At 51.0% G+C, this 19,429-nt stretch overlaps 9 protein-coding genes across 9 annotated transcripts; 5 read left to right on the top strand and 4 right to left on the bottom strand.

The window, feature by feature from the left end:
- Positions 1-783: 783 nt before the first annotated feature.
- On the bottom strand, positions 784-2,288 carry hmgA (putative homogentisate 1,2-dioxygenase (HmgA); the record flags this gene model as incomplete). Its single annotated transcript, XM_033573117.1, has 4 exons — positions 784-904; positions 953-1,597; positions 1,661-2,170; positions 2,221-2,288. The coding sequence occupies 4 exons, from the start codon at positions 2,286-2,288 to the stop codon at positions 784-786; spliced, it is 1,344 nt and encodes a 447-aa protein (XP_033423669.1).
- Positions 2,289-2,670: 382 nt separating this feature from the next.
- Positions 2,671-3,966, top strand: fahA (fumarylacetoacetate hydrolase FahA; the record flags this gene model as incomplete). The annotated part of the gene is made up of 1 exon (XM_033573116.1): positions 2,671-3,966. One exon carries the CDS (start codon positions 2,671-2,673, stop codon positions 3,964-3,966), a length of 1,296 nt encoding a protein of 431 aa, XP_033423668.1.
- Positions 3,967-4,723: 757 nt separating this feature from the next.
- maiA (maleylacetoacetate isomerase MaiA) lies at positions 4,724-5,410 on the bottom strand (the record flags this gene model as incomplete). Its single annotated transcript, XM_033573115.1, has 1 exon — positions 4,724-5,410. The coding sequence occupies one exon, from the start codon at positions 5,408-5,410 to the stop codon at positions 4,724-4,726; it is 687 nt and encodes a 228-aa protein (XP_033423667.1).
- Positions 5,411-6,157: 747 nt separating this feature from the next.
- Positions 6,158-8,798, top strand: ATNIH1004_008506 (putative C6 transcription factor; the record flags this gene model as incomplete). The annotated part of the gene is made up of 4 exons (XM_033573114.1): positions 6,158-6,377; positions 6,532-7,045; positions 7,108-8,015; positions 8,062-8,798. The coding sequence occupies 4 exons, from the start codon at positions 6,158-6,160 to the stop codon at positions 8,796-8,798; spliced, it is 2,379 nt and encodes a 792-aa protein (XP_033423666.1).
- A 508-nt stretch (positions 8,799-9,306) lies between these two features.
- TIM17 (protein transporter TIM17) lies at positions 9,307-9,965 on the top strand (the record flags this gene model as incomplete). Its single annotated transcript, XM_033573113.1, has 4 exons — positions 9,307-9,375; positions 9,448-9,646; positions 9,709-9,863; positions 9,924-9,965. 4 exons carry the CDS (start codon positions 9,307-9,309, stop codon positions 9,963-9,965), a joined length of 465 nt encoding a protein of 154 aa, XP_033423665.1.
- Positions 9,966-10,379: 414 nt separating this feature from the next.
- ATNIH1004_008504 (isoaspartyl peptidase/L-asparaginase) lies at positions 10,380-11,885 on the top strand (the record flags this gene model as incomplete). The annotated part of the gene is made up of 1 exon (XM_033573112.1): positions 10,380-11,885. The coding sequence occupies one exon, from the start codon at positions 10,380-10,382 to the stop codon at positions 11,883-11,885; it is 1,506 nt and encodes a 501-aa protein (XP_033423664.1).
- Positions 11,886-11,969: 84 nt separating this feature from the next.
- On the bottom strand, positions 11,970-13,694 carry ATNIH1004_008503 (cytochrome P450; the record flags this gene model as incomplete). Its single annotated transcript, XM_033573111.1, has 3 exons — positions 11,970-13,133; positions 13,190-13,465; positions 13,518-13,694. 3 exons carry the CDS (start codon positions 13,692-13,694, stop codon positions 11,970-11,972), a joined length of 1,617 nt encoding a protein of 538 aa, XP_033423663.1.
- An 827-nt stretch (positions 13,695-14,521) lies between these two features.
- On the top strand, positions 14,522-15,831 carry ATNIH1004_008502 (NADH:flavin oxidoreductase/NADH oxidase; the record flags this gene model as incomplete). Its single annotated transcript, XM_033573110.1, has 2 exons — positions 14,522-14,698; positions 14,746-15,831. The coding sequence occupies 2 exons, from the start codon at positions 14,522-14,524 to the stop codon at positions 15,829-15,831; spliced, it is 1,263 nt and encodes a 420-aa protein (XP_033423662.1).
- A 1,185-nt stretch (positions 15,832-17,016) lies between these two features.
- Positions 17,017-18,783, bottom strand: ATNIH1004_008501 (putative salicylate hydroxylase; the record flags this gene model as incomplete). Its single annotated transcript, XM_033573109.1, has 7 exons — positions 17,017-17,030; positions 17,241-17,572; positions 17,632-18,370; positions 18,426-18,483; positions 18,550-18,584; positions 18,646-18,686; positions 18,740-18,783. 7 exons carry the CDS (start codon positions 18,781-18,783, stop codon positions 17,017-17,019), a joined length of 1,263 nt encoding a protein of 420 aa, XP_033423661.1.
- Between the last annotated feature and the right edge of the window lie 646 nt (positions 18,784-19,429).

The following is a 19,429-nucleotide window of genomic DNA, read 5'->3' as shown; positions in this document are numbered from 1 at the left end:
ACCGGCCAGATGCCTCCCGGAAAGGTGTATTATTGAGAATAGCAAACTAAATCGAATTCACACTTTAAGAATTAGCTTCGAGAATCGTCGTGCCCATAACAGGTATATATATAATAACAAAGATAAATAAATTTATGTGAGCCTATTCACTATAATACCCTAATGAAACATTGTCCACTGTTAGGGTTTTGCTGCGGTTGCGCTATGACAGTGCCCGCGAGCAAGGCGAAGGCCAGAGCAGGGAGATTGCAGAGTTGTATTTCGAGTTCAAGAGGTTATTAAGGAATTGAACGAGTAATGATATCACGGTAGGAATTGATTGAATTGGATAGACGGAGAGTGAGGCTTATTGTCTATCGACTTTACATAGTTCCCATGGTCGTACAATTCATTTAAGGTAATGTAAGTGAAATAAGAATAGAATGTCTCATTTAATGCATAGGAGTTAGATGCAATGATTTCAATTAAGGTCTCTGGGGGAACTAGAGTTGGTAATCTGCGTTCCATAGTTGAATGTAAGGAGTAGCCTTGCATTCAATATCGATTTGGTGGAGCTGAGGAAGTAAGATTAATATAGCTGGAAAGAAAGTCATGGATGATATGGAAGACAGATGAAAATGGCGCGAGATCATCCATAAGCATCAATTCTATTCTGGGTATGTCTAGGGATACTAATGACGGTGTATATTACCGAAGAATGGCTGGACTAAGGTCAAGTCTGAACAATCGGATCTTCATTGCATTAACATAAACTAGATTAGCATACAGCACGGTACATCACCACTAAGCCTTGTTCGGGTTCTTGAAATGTCTCTTCAAAGGATGCCAACTGTGCTTATTGTACTCTTCCTGCACCTTCTGGCAGGTCTTAAGTCCCCATTCCGACACTCCAACCATCAGGGAACTGCTCCTGTCAGTATCAATTCGCAACACGTAAAGACTGAAAACTGACCTTTCAAACATAAATGCCATACTACCGTCCCCGACCTTCTGCGGTTTTAAATCCGCATTGCTAGCTCCCTCGAAAGCATCCGAGTCGGGTCCATGCGCACTCATCACGTTGTGCAGACTCGCTCCGGCCGGTTGGAAGCCTCCGCCCGTCTTCGCATCGTAGTTCCCGGTGATCAACCCCATGAACTCGGACATAGTGTTCCGATGGTACCATGGCGGCCGGAACGTCTTCTCCGCCACTAACCACCGTGGCGGGAAGATCACAAAGTCGGCGATGGCGGTACCCTCGTGGTCCGAAGGGCCAGTGAGGACGGTGAAGATGGAGGGGTCCGGGTGGTCGAAAGAGATGGATCCGATGGTGTTGAAGCGGCCCAGGTCATACTTGTAGGGATAGTAGTTACCGTGCCAGGCGACAATGTCGAATGGGCTGTGGTCTTGACGGGCTGAGAAGAGCGAGTTGGCGAATTTGCTGTACAGACGGTACTCGGTTTCGTCGTCGTCGAAGGACGCCACAGGGGCCTGGAAGTCGCGGGCACTGGCCAGGCCGTTGGAGCCAATGGGGCCCAACTCGGGAAGTTGGTAGTGGCCCTGGTAGAGCTCACAGATATATCCCCGGACAGGGCCTGTGGGTAGAGTTACCCGGTATCTATGATTTTATCGGATCAGGGCGTCTGCGGTGAGTTTCCGGAAAGAAATGGTCTTTACATACCGGACTCCACGCGGAATCACACAGATTTCGTTGGGACGAACTATGAGTCTTCCCAATTCCGTCTGGATATCTAACACACCATGTTGTGGCACAATAAGAAAGTCTCCGTCCGCCGAGTAGAAGGCCTCCTTGCCCATGTCCTTCCCCGCAGCATACAGGATGATCCCCAATCCCTGCTTTAGGGTAGGATCGCCCGCCCCAGCGACCAGGTGAAGGCCATGAACCCAATCCACCTTCTCGTCCAAGTCGAAGGGGTTCCACCGTAGCTGATTGGGGATGTGGTGCAGCTTGTGTGTCTCGGTGGTCATGCGAGTATGATAGGAGTCGGCATTCTCCTCCACAAAGTTCTCATGTGCTGCTGAAGGAAGGATACGATAGACCCAGGTCTGCCTGTTCTCATGCCTGGGGGCCGTGAAAGCTGTTCCGGACAGTTTCTCGGCGTACAGGCCATGCGCCACTTTCTGGGGTGAGTTCTGCCCTACCGGAAGAGCTCCGGCGATAGCTTCCGACCTGTGATAATGAGCACATACAACCATGACTCCCGTTGGATTTATACGCACTCATGATACGAGTCGAAACCATTCTGGTAGGTGTAAGGATCGGGGTGGGAGAAGTTGGTGACTGGCATGGCGTCTGTCGATGAAAATGACGGTGATGACAACGATGATGATGATGATGGTGATGATGGTGATGACAAGACAACAAAGGATGGTGGAAACAATGAGAATCACTGCCAGAATCCAGATTGTTAGTTATAAGAGCACCCACGCCATTTGCCAAAAGCACGGGAATTTGCGCTGTATGATGCACGGGACTGCTGGAGGGCGGAATTGCGCGATGGAAATAGCCGGCAATAAGCGGAGGCGGGGATGTTCCGCGGTCCAAGTCAATCCACGAGGGGCTACAAAGTAACCTATCTGGCACGGGTATTATTGTTTTTTATCTCTATCTCTCTCTTGCCCTTTCTCTCCATTTTCATCCATCCAAACCCCCTTATCTTCTCCATAGTCATGGCTTCCTGGCTGTCAATTCCCAAGAACTCACCCTTCTCGCTGGCCAACATCCCCTTTGGCATCATCTCCTCCACCAAAGCCCCCACGAGAGCAGCCGCCATCGCCATCGGTGACCATGCTCTGAACCTGAGTGTCTTTGCCTCGTCGGGTGGTTTCTCCCAGCTACCAGCGATTGAGCCTCATCTCGGCGTCTTCTCGCAACCCACGTTGAACGCCTTTGCAGCACTGGGTCGTCCCGTGCATCGCCAAGTTCGCGAGTACATCCAGACTGTTTTCCGAGCCGACACCCCCTTCCCCCAAGTTCTCAAGGACAATGCGGCCCTGCAGAAGGAGGCTCTGTTGCCCTTGACGGAGGTGACGAATCACCTACCCATGCAGATCGGTGACTACACCGACTTCTACGCGGGTCTCAACCACGCCTACAACGTGGGCGTGCTCTTCCGAGGACCTGAAAATGCGCTGCAGCCAAATTACAAGCATCTGCCTGTCGCGTATCACAGCCGAGCATCCTCTGTCGTCCCATCCGGCACGCCTATCCACCGTCCGAACGGGCAGATCCTGGCCAACCCGGCTGCGAACCCCAAGGTTCCGACCTTCGCTCCCTGCAAGAGACTCGACATCGAGCTGGAACTGGCAGCGTTTGTCTCCCGACCCAATAACTTGGGCCATCCGGTCCCCGTCCACGAAGCCGAAGATCATATCTTCGGTCTTGTGCTTATGAACGATTGGTCCGCCCGCGACATCCAAGCGTGGGAGTACGTCCCTCTTGGCCCGTTCAACGCAAAGAACTTCGCCACCACCATCACCCCGTGGGTCATCCTGATTGATGCCTTGGAACCCTTCCGGGCCACCGGTCTTGAGCCCGGAGACCGCGACTCTCTACTGCCGTATCTGCGGGAGAAACGCGCCGCTAATGCCTACGATATTCCTCTGGAAGTGGAGATCACCAACGCCGGGGGCCAGCCCACGATGGTGTCTCGATCCAATGCCAAGAATCTCCTGTATTCGTTCCCGCAAATGCTGGCGCATCACACCATCACGGGGTGTAACATGAACACGGGTGATCTGCTGGGCAGCGGGACCATTTCAGGAAAGGAGCCACAGACGGAGGGCAGTATCCTGGAGCAGACAAACGGGAAGAATCCGATAAAATTGGCGGATGGCTCGGAGCGGATCTTCTTAGAGGATGGAGACACGGTGGTATTAAGAGGAATGGCAGGGACGGAGGGTAATTACGTGGGATTCGGGGACTGCACGGGGAAGATTCTCCCGGCTGTGAAGTTGGAGTTTTAATGTGAATTTCTTTTTTTGATTCTTATTTTGGCTGATATTGGATAAAACTACAGATAACGACGAGATAGGTGTCCTTTTAAAAAGTACATTTACAAACAGTCTATTCTTCCTTATATGTTAAAACAAGGAGTTCAGTAGCTATCAATGATTATATACAGTTTAAAACAAGTCATAGGTATGCGAACAGAAATAAATAGATTTGAAGTCTTATCCCGGAAGAGCATAAAGTACCCTTGGTCATTTCTGCGCACCTAGTTTAGTATAAGGGCCCGATCTGTGCGATGCGATGGTGCATTAATTTCTCTTGGGATTATAAGACTATAAATCGGATGTTCTAGAACCTAGATACTGTAAAGAAAAGCTGTCGGTGGTAGAAAGTAGTCTTTCTTGAGTTCAATATTCCAGAATCTATATTCGATAAAGACCTTGAATGAGAGGAAAATAAATGACTTCTAAGAGCAGTTGACACTGCTCTTAGAAGTCTTCTATATATAGTCTTAACTTTTGAAGGGACTATATAATAAGAATAGAATCCTATATTATTTACCAGACGATCTCATTTTAGGATTTGTTTGATTTCTATTGATTTTGAGCGCTGAATAGCTTCATTTGTTTACTAGGGTTTAGGGATGCTATGGCGAATATCTTCATAATGTACCCATCGTCTTTGCCCTGTATGATTGATCTGAATAGAATAGGCAGGTTGTATCTACCCCACATCGTATAGATATCAGTAAATAGAAGCACTCAACATATATCAAGCCAGACGAAACTCCTCCGGCGTATCCCCCTGCGTCCGCCAATGCCCCTTCTTGACCGCATCCTCCAGCTCTAGTCTCTGCGCAATGCGTGCGATCGTTGGGAATGCAGTTATATCAACCTCGCTGCGTTGCGCACCCCACACAGCCGGGATCAGACACACATCGGCCATGGTGATACGATCACCCACGCTAAACACACCCGCCGTGCGGGCCACAATCGTCTCATACGCACGCAACCCTTCCCCAATTAACTCCTTCGACCATGCTGTCCGATCGACGCCAAATGGCGCCACCCGCTTCAGGATCCGCAGGTTGGTCACGGGCTGGACATCGCAGGAGATTATCTCTGCTAGGGTGCGGACGACGGCGCGCGCCTCCGGGTCGCTGGCTGGGGGTAGGAGAGAAGGCGAGTCGGCGGGGGAGATCTCCTCGAGGTATTCCAGGGCCGCTAGGGATTGAGTGATGGTGACGGGTCCGGTGGTGGACTGGTCGTTCTCGACGATGAGGGTGGGGACTGTGCCGGAGGGGTTGAGGGCCGTGTTGGTGGGCGCGTGTTGCTCGCCTTTGAGTAGGTTGACGAAGATGGGCGTGTAGGAGAGGTTTTTGAGTGCCAGGGCGATGCGTAAACGCGCCGAGCAGGATGAGCGGAAATAAGTGTGGAGGGTGATTCTGGTTTGAGACATGGTAGTGGTTGAATGGGATGAGATGGGATTTGAAGGGATGGATGGGATGGGATGGAATGGAATGGAAGGGATAGATCTAGGCGCCTCTACTGTTGATGCTATATACGCTGTGGGGTAGAGTATATATACCTCATCTGTCTACGGAGCAACCATACGTTTCGATGTACTGGGGACTCGCATTGCATTCTCGCGACTCTTATACTAAAGCCCTGCGTTGGTCCCTGCGGAACCTTTCCGTCGCTGCAATACCCGACTGGGCGCTAGAATTTCCGCAACTGACCGAAGAATGATCGCTGCCAGTGAGGCAATTCCGCTTATCGCTATGACATCATGGTGTCTGAGGATCCAATCGGAGCTGGCTGCCAATGTAGTATAGATGCGGTATGCACTGTCCGGCCAATGCAGTTGCTGTCGTCCCATCTACTCTTCTTGATATATATGATGGCGCGCGTCGGGGGCTGGAGTTATATATGCTGCGTGAGGATATATATTTGAAACAGTTCGTATTGTCGAGACAACAGAGTTCTGCCGACGTAATGATGAGACGCACCAAGGGGCGATGCCCGGGTATTTTGCTCCGACGGAAACCGACGGCAGCTTCCATCGTACCGCTTGGACCCTTTCCTTCATCCGCACAAAGAACACCAGCAGGTATCCGGCGCCTTGAATTGAGTCAAAATCGCAGGTAACATCCAATCGATCATATCACCTAATACAAGTCCCTGATTGGTCCCGTCATGCACAAATATGGAGATCAGGAGGTCCTCTCGCCCCGGAGATGCCCCGGACCGGATATACCAGCGCGCCTACAAGGCATGTCTCGCCTGTCGTCAACGGAAGGCAAAATGCGACCTCGGCAAGGGGCCGGATGGAATGCCTCTTGGACCTCCATGTGCTAAATGTCGACGGGAGCAGAGAGCCTGTGTCTTCAGTGAGAAGAGGGCATGGGAGAGACGGAAGCGAAAAGGTAAGCAAAAAGAGAAAGGAGGAGGAAACAGGGGGAAGGAAAAAAAAACAAAAAAAAAAAAAAAAAAGGGAAAAAAGGAAAAAGGGAAAAAAAAATTGAAAATGAAATATCCGTGCCCGACCGGTCCTTTGCAGAAGTGCCTAACGAGAAACAGGAACAACACACGATGATGGCCCAAGGACGCAACGCCGGTTTTCGAGTAGCTTCACGCATGATGCGGACGAGTCACGCCATGTCCGTCGCGACTCCTCAACCCCAGAAGAAGTCGACGATCCCGGGGCTGCTTCACCACAACGGGATTCGCCGACTCATCCTAGTCGACGACAGTCGAATTCCACCCTAGCAAATTCGATGATGCGAACCGTCGTCTCCAGTGGAAATGATGCTCTCAACATCCTCTTCGAAGCTGCTGCTGTTCACAGCCAGGAGAATGGCCTGAACGAGTCAGGCCCACAGTCGCGGACGGTGCAGAGCTCCTCAGGTCGAAGCTCAAGTAGCTCCAGGCCGATGAATCCCCATGTCATGGTTTCCCCGGAAGTTCTCGCAAAGGCCTCACGGCCGGTGGGGCTCTCGCATGTGTCGAAAGACATTCTCAGCGTCTGGGAGACGAGTCGTTTTGTCCGGATGGGATGGTTCACTTCGAGAGAAGCCGTGACTTTTGTCGACCTGTTCGTGCCCACTGTGATTCACGGTATATGGAAGTTTGGAACTGATCAAGTCACTGTCCTAGTTTCTTTAAGAACATGTCGCCTATGTCGCCCATCTTGACGGACTTCTATGCAGATCACAACAACCATCGCTGGCTCGTCGCCCGCGATCCTGTGCTGTGCTGTACGATCCTGATGATTTCATCTCGATACCACCTGTTGCCTGGGGCTGGGGGCGAATCGAGGAACTTCTTCATCCACCACCGGCTCTGGCAACACTGTCAGCAACTCGTCATGCGACTCACCTTTGGCCAGGAAAGGTCGGCACTATCAAAAACCCGGAATATCGGGACGATCGAGGCCCTTCTGCTGATGTCGGAATGGCACCCTCGATCTCTTCACTTCCCGCCGGAAAGCGATGGCTGGGACTTTGATTTGGTCTCAGGAGACCCGGAGCCTCAGGAGTCAAGCGACTTATCGACCTCGAATCGATGGCTAGAGGACATGATTGAACCTGCGCGACGATCGGACCAGATGTCGTGGATGCTACTGGGGTCGGCCCTGTCACTTGCACACGAGTTGGGGATTTTCGAAGTCGACGACAAGAAGTGGAGCTACCTCTCGGGATACGAAGGAGCGATATCCACAGAACAGATCAAACTCCGCAGGCAACGCGTCCAGCGGCTGCTGTATGTGTATATCAACCAGCTGGCATGGCGGATAGGATGCGTCTCGCTTATGCCGCAGAGCTTGAACCACGCGATGCTAGGCCGGCAAACTCATCGGGATTGGAGCCAGTCTGGCGACCACTGGCTGGTATTTATGGATTCTTGGATGGACCTGACCAAGCTGGCCAAGTCGGTGACGGATATGTTTTTTCCTACCGTCTCTTTTGCAAGACAGCAGCTCCATACTGGACGCTATATCGATTTGCTGGATCATTTTCGGCCGTTACTAGTGAAGTGGAAGGATACACATCTTCAGCCTCAATGTGAGTGCGCCCTTTACCATGACCTCTACAGACTGTTGACATCTAGTAGTACTCACCAAACAATTCTTCGATATCCTCTTTATCGAATACTACTTTGTGCGCGTCTACACCCACTCCGTTGGCATGCAGGCGGTGGTCGAACGAGTCCTTGCCGACAGCGACCCGAACACCGAAGAGGTGCGTGCCATGAATATCGACCCGATCGACTACGAGTACATCCAGGAGGTCATTGATGGGTGTTGTCAAATCCTGCAGAAAGTCACTCAGCTAGCCGAGGTGGAAATGCTCCGGTTCTCTCCCGTCCGGATCTTCCTCCGCATCACCAGCTCCTCCATATTCCTCATGAAGGCCCTCAGCCTGGGAACGCGTCAAGCGAAACTCCGCGAATCACTCGACTGTCTAGAACAATGTATCCATGCACTGCGATCGAATGCCTTGGACGACATCCATCTCAGTACCCGCTACGCTACCCTACTGGAAATGCATGTCTCGCGTCTTCGGCGCAACCTACTGGCGTCTTCGAAAACAGTCAAGTCTAACCACGGCACGGGACGATCCTCCATGGGCCCTCCACCGAACCCAGACATGGAGACCCCAGTCATGGATGAATCGCAAAATATCTCCGCTGTCGGCTTGGTTCCGTCTCTTAACGACATCGCGGCGGATGACTGGCTATCTCTGCCGTTTGACCCGTCCATGGCTCCGTTTGGAATCAGCAGTGGAGGGCAGTTTCCCGCGTACGAGGGGGGAGCATTGAATTTTATCTGGAACCTCCCTTCTTGACAAGACTATGCCATAGTATTGTGAACCTTAGATACTATTATGATGAAATTATTGACGGTACTCAGATCAGTAGAACGTAAGCATCCATGGTGTATACTACGTAGATCTCATGCCAAGCGAGAACAACCATCGGGGACAGCAGGAATGAGAGGCCGGGCTTGATCGGTGGAATCCGTCGCCACCCGAAATCAAACCGGGGAAAACTTTGTTGGGGTTATCTGCACGTGACCTGAGTCACGTTTTCGGGGCAAGAAAAAGATTGCTGGACTTTCGTTCATCGCGGACTCTGACCTCTTTCAAAAGACAAAGCGACATCTCCCCGTGTTCCCACCCAACCTATTTCGGTGTTTGTGTTAGCTGTCTCCCTCTGGACCGACCAAGCCGATTGTTCGAGTGACGTTTCGGTCCCGATTCTCCTGACGGTCGCCTGCGGAGAACAAACTCGCCTAACGCATCCCTCTCACCTTTCCTTTTCCCGACCTTTCTCTCGTCTCTCTTCACAATCACAATGGATCACTCCAGAGATCCTTGTCCCTGGGTTGCCTTGAGTGACTTCGGTGGTGCTTTTTGTATGGGTGTATGTTCCATTGCCCCCGTCAAATCTAACTCTTATGTTCCTCGAACGTACTGATGGAATATCGACGAGTAGGCTATTGGTGGTGCCGTCTGGCACGGTGTCAAAGGTTTCAGAAACAGCCCCTACGGTGAGCGACGGATAGGTGCCATCACAGCTATCAAGGCACGAGCGCCCGTCCTAGGTGGTAATTTTGGTGTATGGGGTGGTTTGTTCTCGACCTTTGACTGTGCGGTCAAGGGAATTCGGAAGAAAGAGGACCCTTACAATGCGAGTATGTTATTGTTTTCCGTCTCGTCATTGATGAATAACAACCCTTTGCTCACGTCTCAATAGTTATTGCGGGTTTCTTCACCGGTGGTTCGTTGGCTATCCGTGGCGGTGTCAAGGCAGCTCGGAACTCGGCTATCATGTGTGCGGTTTTCCTGGCGGTCATTGAGGGTGTTGGAATTGGATTCCAGAGAATGATGGCAGATAACACAAAATTGGAGGTGAGTTGATTTTCCTCGTTCTTATTCCGAGTGTATTGGAATTCAAATTGACTGTCGAAGCTTCCTCCCCCCCCTCCGTCTCCTGAAAAGGCCGTCGCTTAATCGATGTCCACTTTACGATACCCTACCGCAGAACCTCTTGCTGTCACCGTGTATGCTATATTATTATCTCATGTCTCTCTTCTCCGGTGTTGGGTGGCTCATTGGGCACAGTATAGAGGTTGATTCTATCTGCTCGACTTTTATTTTATTTTTTTATTCTCCCTTGTTTCCTATTATGTTTATTTAGCACTGTTATGGCGATTGGATTGCACAGCCTGCATGCTATGTTGTGGCCTAGGCAAAAGCGGTTGGTTTGTACATTAATTTGCGATAAACAAAAATAATACATAGATTGAGTTTGATGACTGACACCCCTCTTTATCTTCTTTAACCACATGAACCTATCACAACTAGCAGATAACAGCAACAACAACAACAACAACAAGGGCAAAAGAATCAACACAACAAGAGAAGATGATGTTCAAACCCACCCTGATCATCCACGGCGGTGCTGGTTCCCTCTCCCGCTCAACTCTCCCTCCATCTCTCTACGAAAGATACCATGTCTCTCTCCTCGCCTACCTTCGTTCCACCCGCTCCCTCCTTGATTTGGGAGCTTCTGCCCTCGACGCCGTCGTGCACGCTGTCTCCCTCCTCGAAGATGACGAACTATTCAACTGCGCCCGCGGCAGCGTCTTCACCTCCGCGGGGACCATAGAAATGGAAGCTTCTCTAATGGTCACCTCTATCGATCCGGACTCCGAACCAAACATCAAAACCAACGCTGACGGTATCAGTAGCAGTAACGGTATACATTCCGCTATGCATCCCGGCTCCATCAAAAAAGGTGTCGGGGTCATCGGTCTGAAAAACGTGCGCCATCCGATTCGACTCGCGCACGAAGCTCTCCTCCGCTCGGGCTTGGGCGATCACCACGACGGCGGGAATATGCATGCCCAATTGGCTGCTCCGTATGTTGAGGATTTGGCCAGACAATGGGGATTAGAGTTCATGCCGGATGAGTATTTTTGGACGAAGAGGAGGTGGGAGGAGCATCGGCGGGGGCTGCATAAACCATTAGAAGTGGGACTGGGTGGTTCGACCGGTGTGTGTGACGGTGACTCTGAATGTGATGTTGGGTTGCCTCCGTATGTTGAAGAATACATGGATTATCTCCCCCAGGGGACCGTCGGCTGCGTCTGTCTCGATCAATCGGGGCATTTGGCTGTTGCTACTAGTACCGGTGGAAAGACGAATAAAGTCCCCGGAAGGGTGGGAGATACTCCGACGTTGGGGGCTGGGTTTTGGGCGGAGAATTGGACTACAAGTTCAGATTCCCTTGTGGGTTTTGGAGTTGAAAATTCTTCTTTGGATATGTCTAGGACGGGAGGATCGATTAGGACTGGTAGAGAGGATATAGAGGACGACTGGTCGTCTTGGATGGATTGTATCCCTTCTTTACTGAAGGGGTGTATCCCTGGTTATGGGTCGAGATCCACGTCTACAACCTTGCCTGGATGGCATAATCCACACGGAAAGGATGCTCTATTCACAGATGAAAAGATTCCTCTCATGGACCCGCCCTCATGTCCGCCTCAGATGAAGGGAACGACAAGAAGAGCCGTCGCTGTGTCTGGTACCGGAGATGGCGATGCCTTCCTTCGTGTTTGCGCTGCCCGGACGGCATGTGCGATGGCAAGGTTCTCCGGTCTGACGCTGGCGGATGCTGTGAGCGCCGTTGCAGGGCATGGAGGCGAGCTGCAGCGTTCTGCGGGCCCGAGATGGGGTTCTGGTGAAGGCCAGGGAGGGATAATTGGAATAGAGGTTGAAGTTGATCATACAAGTGTAGAGAAAGAGAGACAGGGACGAGGTAGAGTAGTGTTTGATTTTAACTGTGGAGGGATGTGGAGGGCTTGGATCGATGAGATGAATGGGGAGGATGTAGAGAAGGTGATGGTATTTCAGGAGCCATACTACTAGTAGATCTTTTTGTGAGATTGTGCTGTGATATATAGTTTGACATCCTATGATAAACAAAATGAGAAATTACATCACGAAATTACATCACCACCCCTCCAATGCAGTCAGTCGAACAGGAACCCCATCTTTTGGACATATCGTGGCACTGAGTCGCACTTCCAATTTCGCATCTGGATTCACTAATTCCATTTGAAACCTGCCGACCAAGACGGCAATCAGACAAGCCAGCTCCGCCTTGGAGAACCCCTGACCAATGCAGCCGCGCGGACCGTGTAGGAAGCTCAAAAACGCATAGTTACTGCTGGCGCCACCGGTGTTAGCGCGTCCGGGCCCCAACCATCGGTCTGGATTGAAGACGTCCGCGTCTGCACCCCAGAGCTCTTTACTGTGGTTTATGACATTGGCCACAATCAGGAACAAAGTTCCTTTGGGGATGGTCGTGCCTACCAGCGTGGTGTCTCGACCGGCAATGCGCACAGTGGTAGGTATAGAGGGGTGGAAACGTAGGACTTCATTGCAGACGGCGCTGAGGTAGGGAAGGGCGTCGATGGCAGCGGCCGAGATAGGCTGTCGGTCTTGGTCGGTGGTCGAGATGGACGGCAAATGAGTACGGACTTCTTCGCGCAGACGAGTCTGCACTTCTGGGTGTTTGCAGAGAGCGTAGGCGGCCCACTGCAGAGCCGTCGAGGTCGTTTCGTGTCCCGCGCCTAGGAAAGTCATCATTTGGTCGATGAGCTCGTCTTCCGTAAAGCTTCCACTTTTCAGAGCTACTGAGATAATGTCGACCTCGCTCGAGGCTGACGAGCTGTCGTCCGTGTTGTCTAGCTTTTCTTGCTTTTTCCGAATCATCTGCCGCGCGACGTTGCGGATAATCTCCGAACCTTCCTTGATTTCCCTGTTCCTTCGGAATGGCAGCTGGTTCACGAGATCGGGTTTGCCGATACACATTGCCAGGACATAGATCAGCTTCATAAACGGGGGAGGTTCGCTCAAGAGCTTCTGGTAACTCCTGTGGAGGTCGTTCTCCGGGTCGCGGAGAGTCGAGAAATCATGGTCCATCCCCGCCACTCCGATGATATCTAAAGTAGTCCGGCTGGCCCAGGTTCCTATAGTGGTCGTGTAGTCCGCCCGTTTCTGCAGGTCGTCCTCGATGCATCTGACCATTTCGATACTCTTCTCCCAGAAGATAGGGTAGAGGTCTTTGATGTGGCGGTACGAGAACGCCGGCATGAGGTTTTTCCTTTGTCTCTGATTCAATGTCAATAACACAATGTGAAGATATACAAGAACATTAACTCCCCCACCTTGTGTTCCTCTCCCTCGACCAGGAGTAAACCGTTGAGACCGGTGACGCGGGAAAGACTGGCGCGAATAATTTCAGGTTTCGGGAACTCATACACCTTGTGCACCAGCAGCTCGCCCAGGGACTTGGGGCTGGTCAGTAGTATCCGCTCGAGATTTCCTGTCATGTAGTACCGGATCAGGCCGTTGTTGGGGACGGATACGATCCAATCTCGCATCTCCTCGTATGGCGTCTCGATGTAATAGGAGCTTGTATTTCCCGTGAGCCACGACCGGCGCTGTCTTCGTTAGAGTCTACAGGAACTATCAGAAGGGCAATCGTAGACTTACTGGTGGTGTCGGGATGTGTTTGAGGGGAGTGAAAAACTTGGGATACAAGGCCACACTGTAAAGCACTTTGGCCACCGTTGCAATGATGGATAGAAGAAAGAACATCGCAACAGTGGACCGGGTGATCGTATAGGCAGCGATCCCGAAGTAGACTATCGGCCAGGGGAGTCCAGCCATGGCGACCCGTATGTCAGACAATAGTATAGTATAAAAATCCAGATGAAATCTGGATCACTGGAGTAGTTTCAAGCCTTTTGGCTGAGTTAATGATACTGAACTAGAATGCGATCAAGAACAGGGCCATCCATGACCATTTATAGGAGAGGCTGGGGAGACATGTAGCCAACAGCAGTCACTGCAGAGGCTTAAAGATGACAGACACGTAAATAAGCTAGGCCTGATTGACGGCTCCACTCGGCGGATCCATCCATAACAATCTGGACAGGACGGTTTCGGTATGCACCGTTACCGTGAGCCCGCCGAATCGGATAGTATACTCATCCGTTGCCACTCGGCGGATCTGGTTGGTAGTACAGAATAGGTAGACAGGTTTATTGGTGAGAGTCAACATTGCGATCAAACAGGATGCAGGATCCAAGTCACACGTCATTCAATTGGCTGCACGTGAAAGGCCGCAAAGTTAGCCATATTGGGACTAGCGGCATGGTGGGCTCTTATTTAGTCCGGGAAGAAGCAATGCCCGCCAATTGTTATCTCAATGATTACTGCAGTCAGCGTAGGGACTGTGCTGGAATTACAATCCATCCATCAATCTATATGTGTGCATGTACGGATATAGACAGTATACACAATATACACTGATATCTGAGTTTCCAGCAAATGCCTTTGAGATCATCGAGTCCTTCCCAAACAAAAATCAGCCTGTACGATAAGATAAGCGATAAGATAAGAGTTCAAGATCTCATGACGCCATTCAGTCTTTGACGATTGTTCGGCGCAAAAAGATCACGACTCCTTTCTCCTACAGTGTCCATTGAACCATCATGCCACCACACTTCCCTGATATCGAGAACAAAGCAGCTCCCAAAATCCCCTACTTTACTCCTGCCCAGAATCCCCCGGCAGGAACCGGTGCCAACCCGCAATCTGATGGATCTACCCTTCCCAAATTGTTTCAACCTTTCTCGGTACGGGGTCTGACGTTCCACAATCGCATTGGAGTGAGTATCCCTTTCACCAAGTCTACCACCATACTAACAATTCCTAGCTATCTCCTCTGTGCCAATACTCCGGCGATGATGGCCACATGACGTCCTGGCATACCGCCCACCTAGGCGGCATTGCACAGCGAGGCCCCGGATTCCTCATAGTCGAAGCAACGGCTGTCGAACCCGAAGGCCGAATATCTCCGCAGGATCTAGGATTATGGAAGGACTCGCAGATCGAGCCCATGAGACAGGTGATAGAATTCGTGCACAGCCAAAACCAGATCATCGGAGTGCAGATCGCCCACGCTGGTCGAAAGGCAAGTACCGTGGCACCGTGGCTTTCGTTCGCCGAAACTGCCTCTAAGAAAGTCGGCGGATGGCCAGACCATGTGAAAGGCCCTACTAATATCCCATTCTCCGATCGTTTCCCTATCCCCCAGCAGATGACGAGGCAGGATATCGAAGATTTCAAACGTGCGTGGAAAGCAGCCGTGAAACGGGCCGTTCAGGCGGGTGCTGACTTTATCGAGATCCATAATGCGCATGGGTACCTTCTCATGTCGTTCCTGTCGCCCGTAGTGAACACGCGGACGGACGAATACGGTGGCAGCTTTGATAATCGTATCCGTCTCAGCCTCGAGATTGCTAAGCTTACTCGCGACGCCGTCCCGGACGATATGCCTGTGTTTTTGCGCGTGTCGGCAACTGACTGGTTGGAAGAAGTCTATCCCTTGCAGCCGAGCTGGCGGGTGGAAGACACTTTGAAGTTTGCCCAGGCGTTGGCCGACAGCGGTAGCGTCGACGTGTTGGATATTAGCAGTGGTGGGACTCACGCGGCGCAGCAAATTCACGAGAAGCCGGGTTTCCAGGCTCCGTTCGCCATTGCTGTGAAAAGGGCCATTGGAGACAAGCTGCTGGTGGGTTCTGTTGGGTCAATTAATTCGGCTCATCTGGCCAACTCGCTGCTCGAGAACGATGGACTGGATTTTGTCTTGGTTGGACGGGGATTCCAGAAGAATCCGGGGCTGGTGTGGGCTTTTGCGGACGAGTTGAATGTGGAGATCTCCATGGCAAACCAGATTCGATGGGGGTTTTCGCGTCGTGGAGGTGGTCCTTTTTTGAGGAAGAGCCAGAATAGAGCATAATGCTTACCCTGTCACGCAGAAAGCTCCATATCAAGTGCATACTCGTTACAAAGATAGTTCCCGAAGAGTGCCTGCTGCACTCGGAGCTCATATCTATCATCAATATTATCACGGTGCGACTGAAAACGAAATACGCACAATCGCATGTAGATGCCCCGGTGAGCACATCCCTACAATCTAGGAGAACTGCGCTGACCTTCTGCCCAGTTCCTCCTCTTCTCGTTCTTGGTCTCTCAAGTTTGTATCCTAGAGGCTAACTTTAATAGAACGAGCGGGTGGTGAGTGTTGCTAAGGTATAATATGAATTCAGAGATGACATAAATGACGACTTTGAGCTTGCATTCTTTTTTGCACGGTGGTGGTTTGCAGACCCAACTGAAAAGTCTACGAAATAATGTACTGGGTGGTTTTGTGAGGATTATTTAGGAGTCTGGATGGATTAGCACCGGCTACGTTGAATGGCGTTAAGGGCTTATCCACGCTGATAATGATATTCGTTTGACATATTAGTCAATGGGAATGACGATACCACTTGCATGAACTATTGAAGATAATTATGGCCATCGCTTGGACTACATACTCTATCTATCCATGTAGCAACTTATCTATTGATAGAGCTATCCATAACTGGTATCCTGTAGCATCTGCTCCTTGCACACTCGGTTTACGCTCTCGACGCTCTGGACGCTCTCGAGGTTCTCTTATACTACAGTTTCTACCTCCTCGGTTCGATTCCTATGGTCCGCGAGCATCGCCACCTGTCACAACCTTGGATAGTATTTGGGTTTAGTATGTCTTATCGATACCAACCGTAGGAACGGCACTAATCAGACATGAAATATTTACCTCTAGATGACGACTTGGCAATTGGAGGTGTCTATTTCTGTTCTAGATCGTAGATATTGTAATTTGAACGTATCTAGTCCTGGAATGGTTGTTGGAACTTAACTATATCGCCTACCTGCTCGCGGTACACTCATTTCACTCTGTGTACTGGAAACTTTTGGTCAGTGAGGCCATCTGGATGGAGACAATGCTTAAATTACGCATAGGCTGTCGTTTCTTCATTTGCATTTATAAACTTGGCAGTGTAAAGATCAATTTGACATTATCATAAGACATCAGTTCTATTTACAAATTATATATTGAATCATGGTATAGACAAATATCATACTTGCCATGGATTCAATATCTAGAGCCTGAAAATCAGAGTCAGAGTCGTTCTGTCATGCTTCATTCATTAGATCACATTATACACCACAGTTCACCGGAATGTATGCCTGCATCTCAGGTATCAGTACACAGAATCCCCAGCGAAGGCCATCGACTAGAGATGGTGTCGCGTCTCCGATAATCGTAGCTCTGCCAACTAATCAGCCAGTGCCTCTTCTGATATAAAGAAAACCTACCATTCCATGCCTCCAGGGCCATTTTCTCCGCATCCCATCCCCATAGGATCCGCTGCGTTTCGTGATCCGACCAGCGATCAGGATTCGATCCACCCTGCGTCGAGGCTAAGAACTGTTCGTCGCGAGCCTGTTGTTCCGGCCCATCGGGGAGATGCAGCGTCATCCGGTTCTCCGTGCCGGATTGCTGTACGATCTCAGCGCGGTGTTTCCGGGATCGCTCGTACGCTTGTAGGGCTAGAGGGATCTCTCGTCGAGAGGTGATGGTTGAAAGGAGGATGCCTAATGCGGCGGCATCTTCGACGGCTTGTGCGGCGCCTTGCGCGACGTAAGGGCTGATGAACCGGGTTAGGTGCGAATCAGTGCGCGAAGAGGGAGCGACTGGGAGGCTTACAGCATGGGATGACAGGCATCACCGATAAGAGCAACGGAGCCTCGAATCCAGGTTTTCAAAGGAGGATGCAGACAGAGTTTCCATTCGAGGACGTCGTCAGCAGCGATTAGGTCAATGAGCTTAGTGACTCGACGGTCCCATCCGCGGTATTCATCCTTCATCTTTTTCTTTGAACCGCGCGTGGTCCAGGACTCTTCCACGTCGCATCTGTCCGGGTGCACCAGGACAACGTTGAAGAGTTCGTGCTTCCGAATGGGGTAGGCGATAACGTGGCGGTATGGGCCTAGCCAGCGCGTGGCCTGAGGTTCATTAACCAGGTCCTTAAGCTCGGGGTCATTTTCCATCGCGCTCCGGGGTAGCACGATACGGTATGCCGCGTCACCGGTGGGGATGGGTTTGGAGGGGGAACCACCTAGGACATGGTTCCGGATGGTGGATTTAATGCCATCAGCAGCAATTACCACATCTGCGTATACCACAGTGCCATTGGCTAGGGTTACCGAGGCCGGGTTGAACGTCACATTCGTCACGGTCGAGTTGACATTCAATTCCACATTGGTCAGCGCCAGGACGTGGTCCATGAGGGCTTTGTGGAGGTCCGCCCGGTGGATGACAACCTGTTGGCCGTAGGTCTTGTTCACCGGCATGGTACCGAGGAGGGCACCGTTCTGCCATCGTCGGACATGGATACGCTCAAGAGCGACGTCATTCGAGTGGATAGATGGCGACATCCCCCATCCTGAGGCTGTATTAGTGATTGTCTGGATTCCAGAACGCAACCAGGCGATGCATACGGTCCAGGATCTTCAGCATGTTCGGGGAAATCTGGAGGCCAGCTCCGACTTCCATAAGCTAGAGGTTGGTTTGGTCAGCGATGTTGAGCTCTTGGTGTCTATTGGCATCCAAGGCCATGCTTACTTTGGGAGTAGACTCGAGGAGGACGACATGATGCCCTCGCAGACCGAGCGTTAGGGCTGCGGCCAAACCCGCAATCCCTTGGGATAGTCAGTCTACCCAGGCCTTTGTAGCAAGCAATGGGAGAGATCATACCAGCTCTATTTCTTGTTAGTCGATGCACAACTAGTATTGCCTTGGGGAAGCGACATACCCAACCACCACAACCTTGAGAGGCGTCTGGGCTGGAGTCACCATGACGCAAGATTTCAGAGGCTCTGTGAGTATCAGCCCGGTACCTGTAGTGGAGAGTTCAAGGATGGAACAGCGAAGAAAATAACGACGAAGCCCAAGCCGAAGTAACCGGGGTTTATATATCTGCTGACAAATGAGTGAATAATAACACCATACTCCGAGTGTTTTTTTGAAATCGCAACGGACAGTGGCCATCCAGCTGTACTCCACTCATACAGGGACCGATAGCGAACTAATAATAGTTCCTAGTAAGGACAGGCTTCTTCCAGAGGCTGGACCAGACTGCAATGCACCCTCGAACGGGGTCTCTGGAGGGGGTGCGCCATCCGGGCCTGTGAATGGGAGAAAACAAAAGAAAAAAAAGAAAAGGAAAAAAAAAAAAAAAGCGCGAACACTGGAACGGGAGGAAGCTCCTGTTCGGCACCGGTCGGGCTATCCTGCTGGGTCCGTCCATGACTTCACTTCTGGGCTATTTTGTTCGCACCAACGGCTTTGCCACTCCCCATTATCTGCCGAAGCACTCACCAGCCCTTCAGTATTCCTATCTTGACATGCTATGCGCAGACCCACCTTGGGTTGCTGACAGTGCAAAAGGCGACTCTGATCGTCAACAATTGCACGGCAGCAAGCATTGCCGAATCCTTATTCC

This window comes from Aspergillus tanneri, assembly GCF_003426965.1.
Source record: "Aspergillus tanneri strain NIH1004 chromosome Unknown AapTan_6_pilon_pilon_pilon, whole genome shotgun sequence".
Taxonomy (NCBI): Eukaryota; Fungi; Ascomycota; class Eurotiomycetes; order Eurotiales; family Aspergillaceae; genus Aspergillus; species Aspergillus tanneri.
This window is presented reverse-complemented; position numbering and strand designations above follow the sequence as displayed.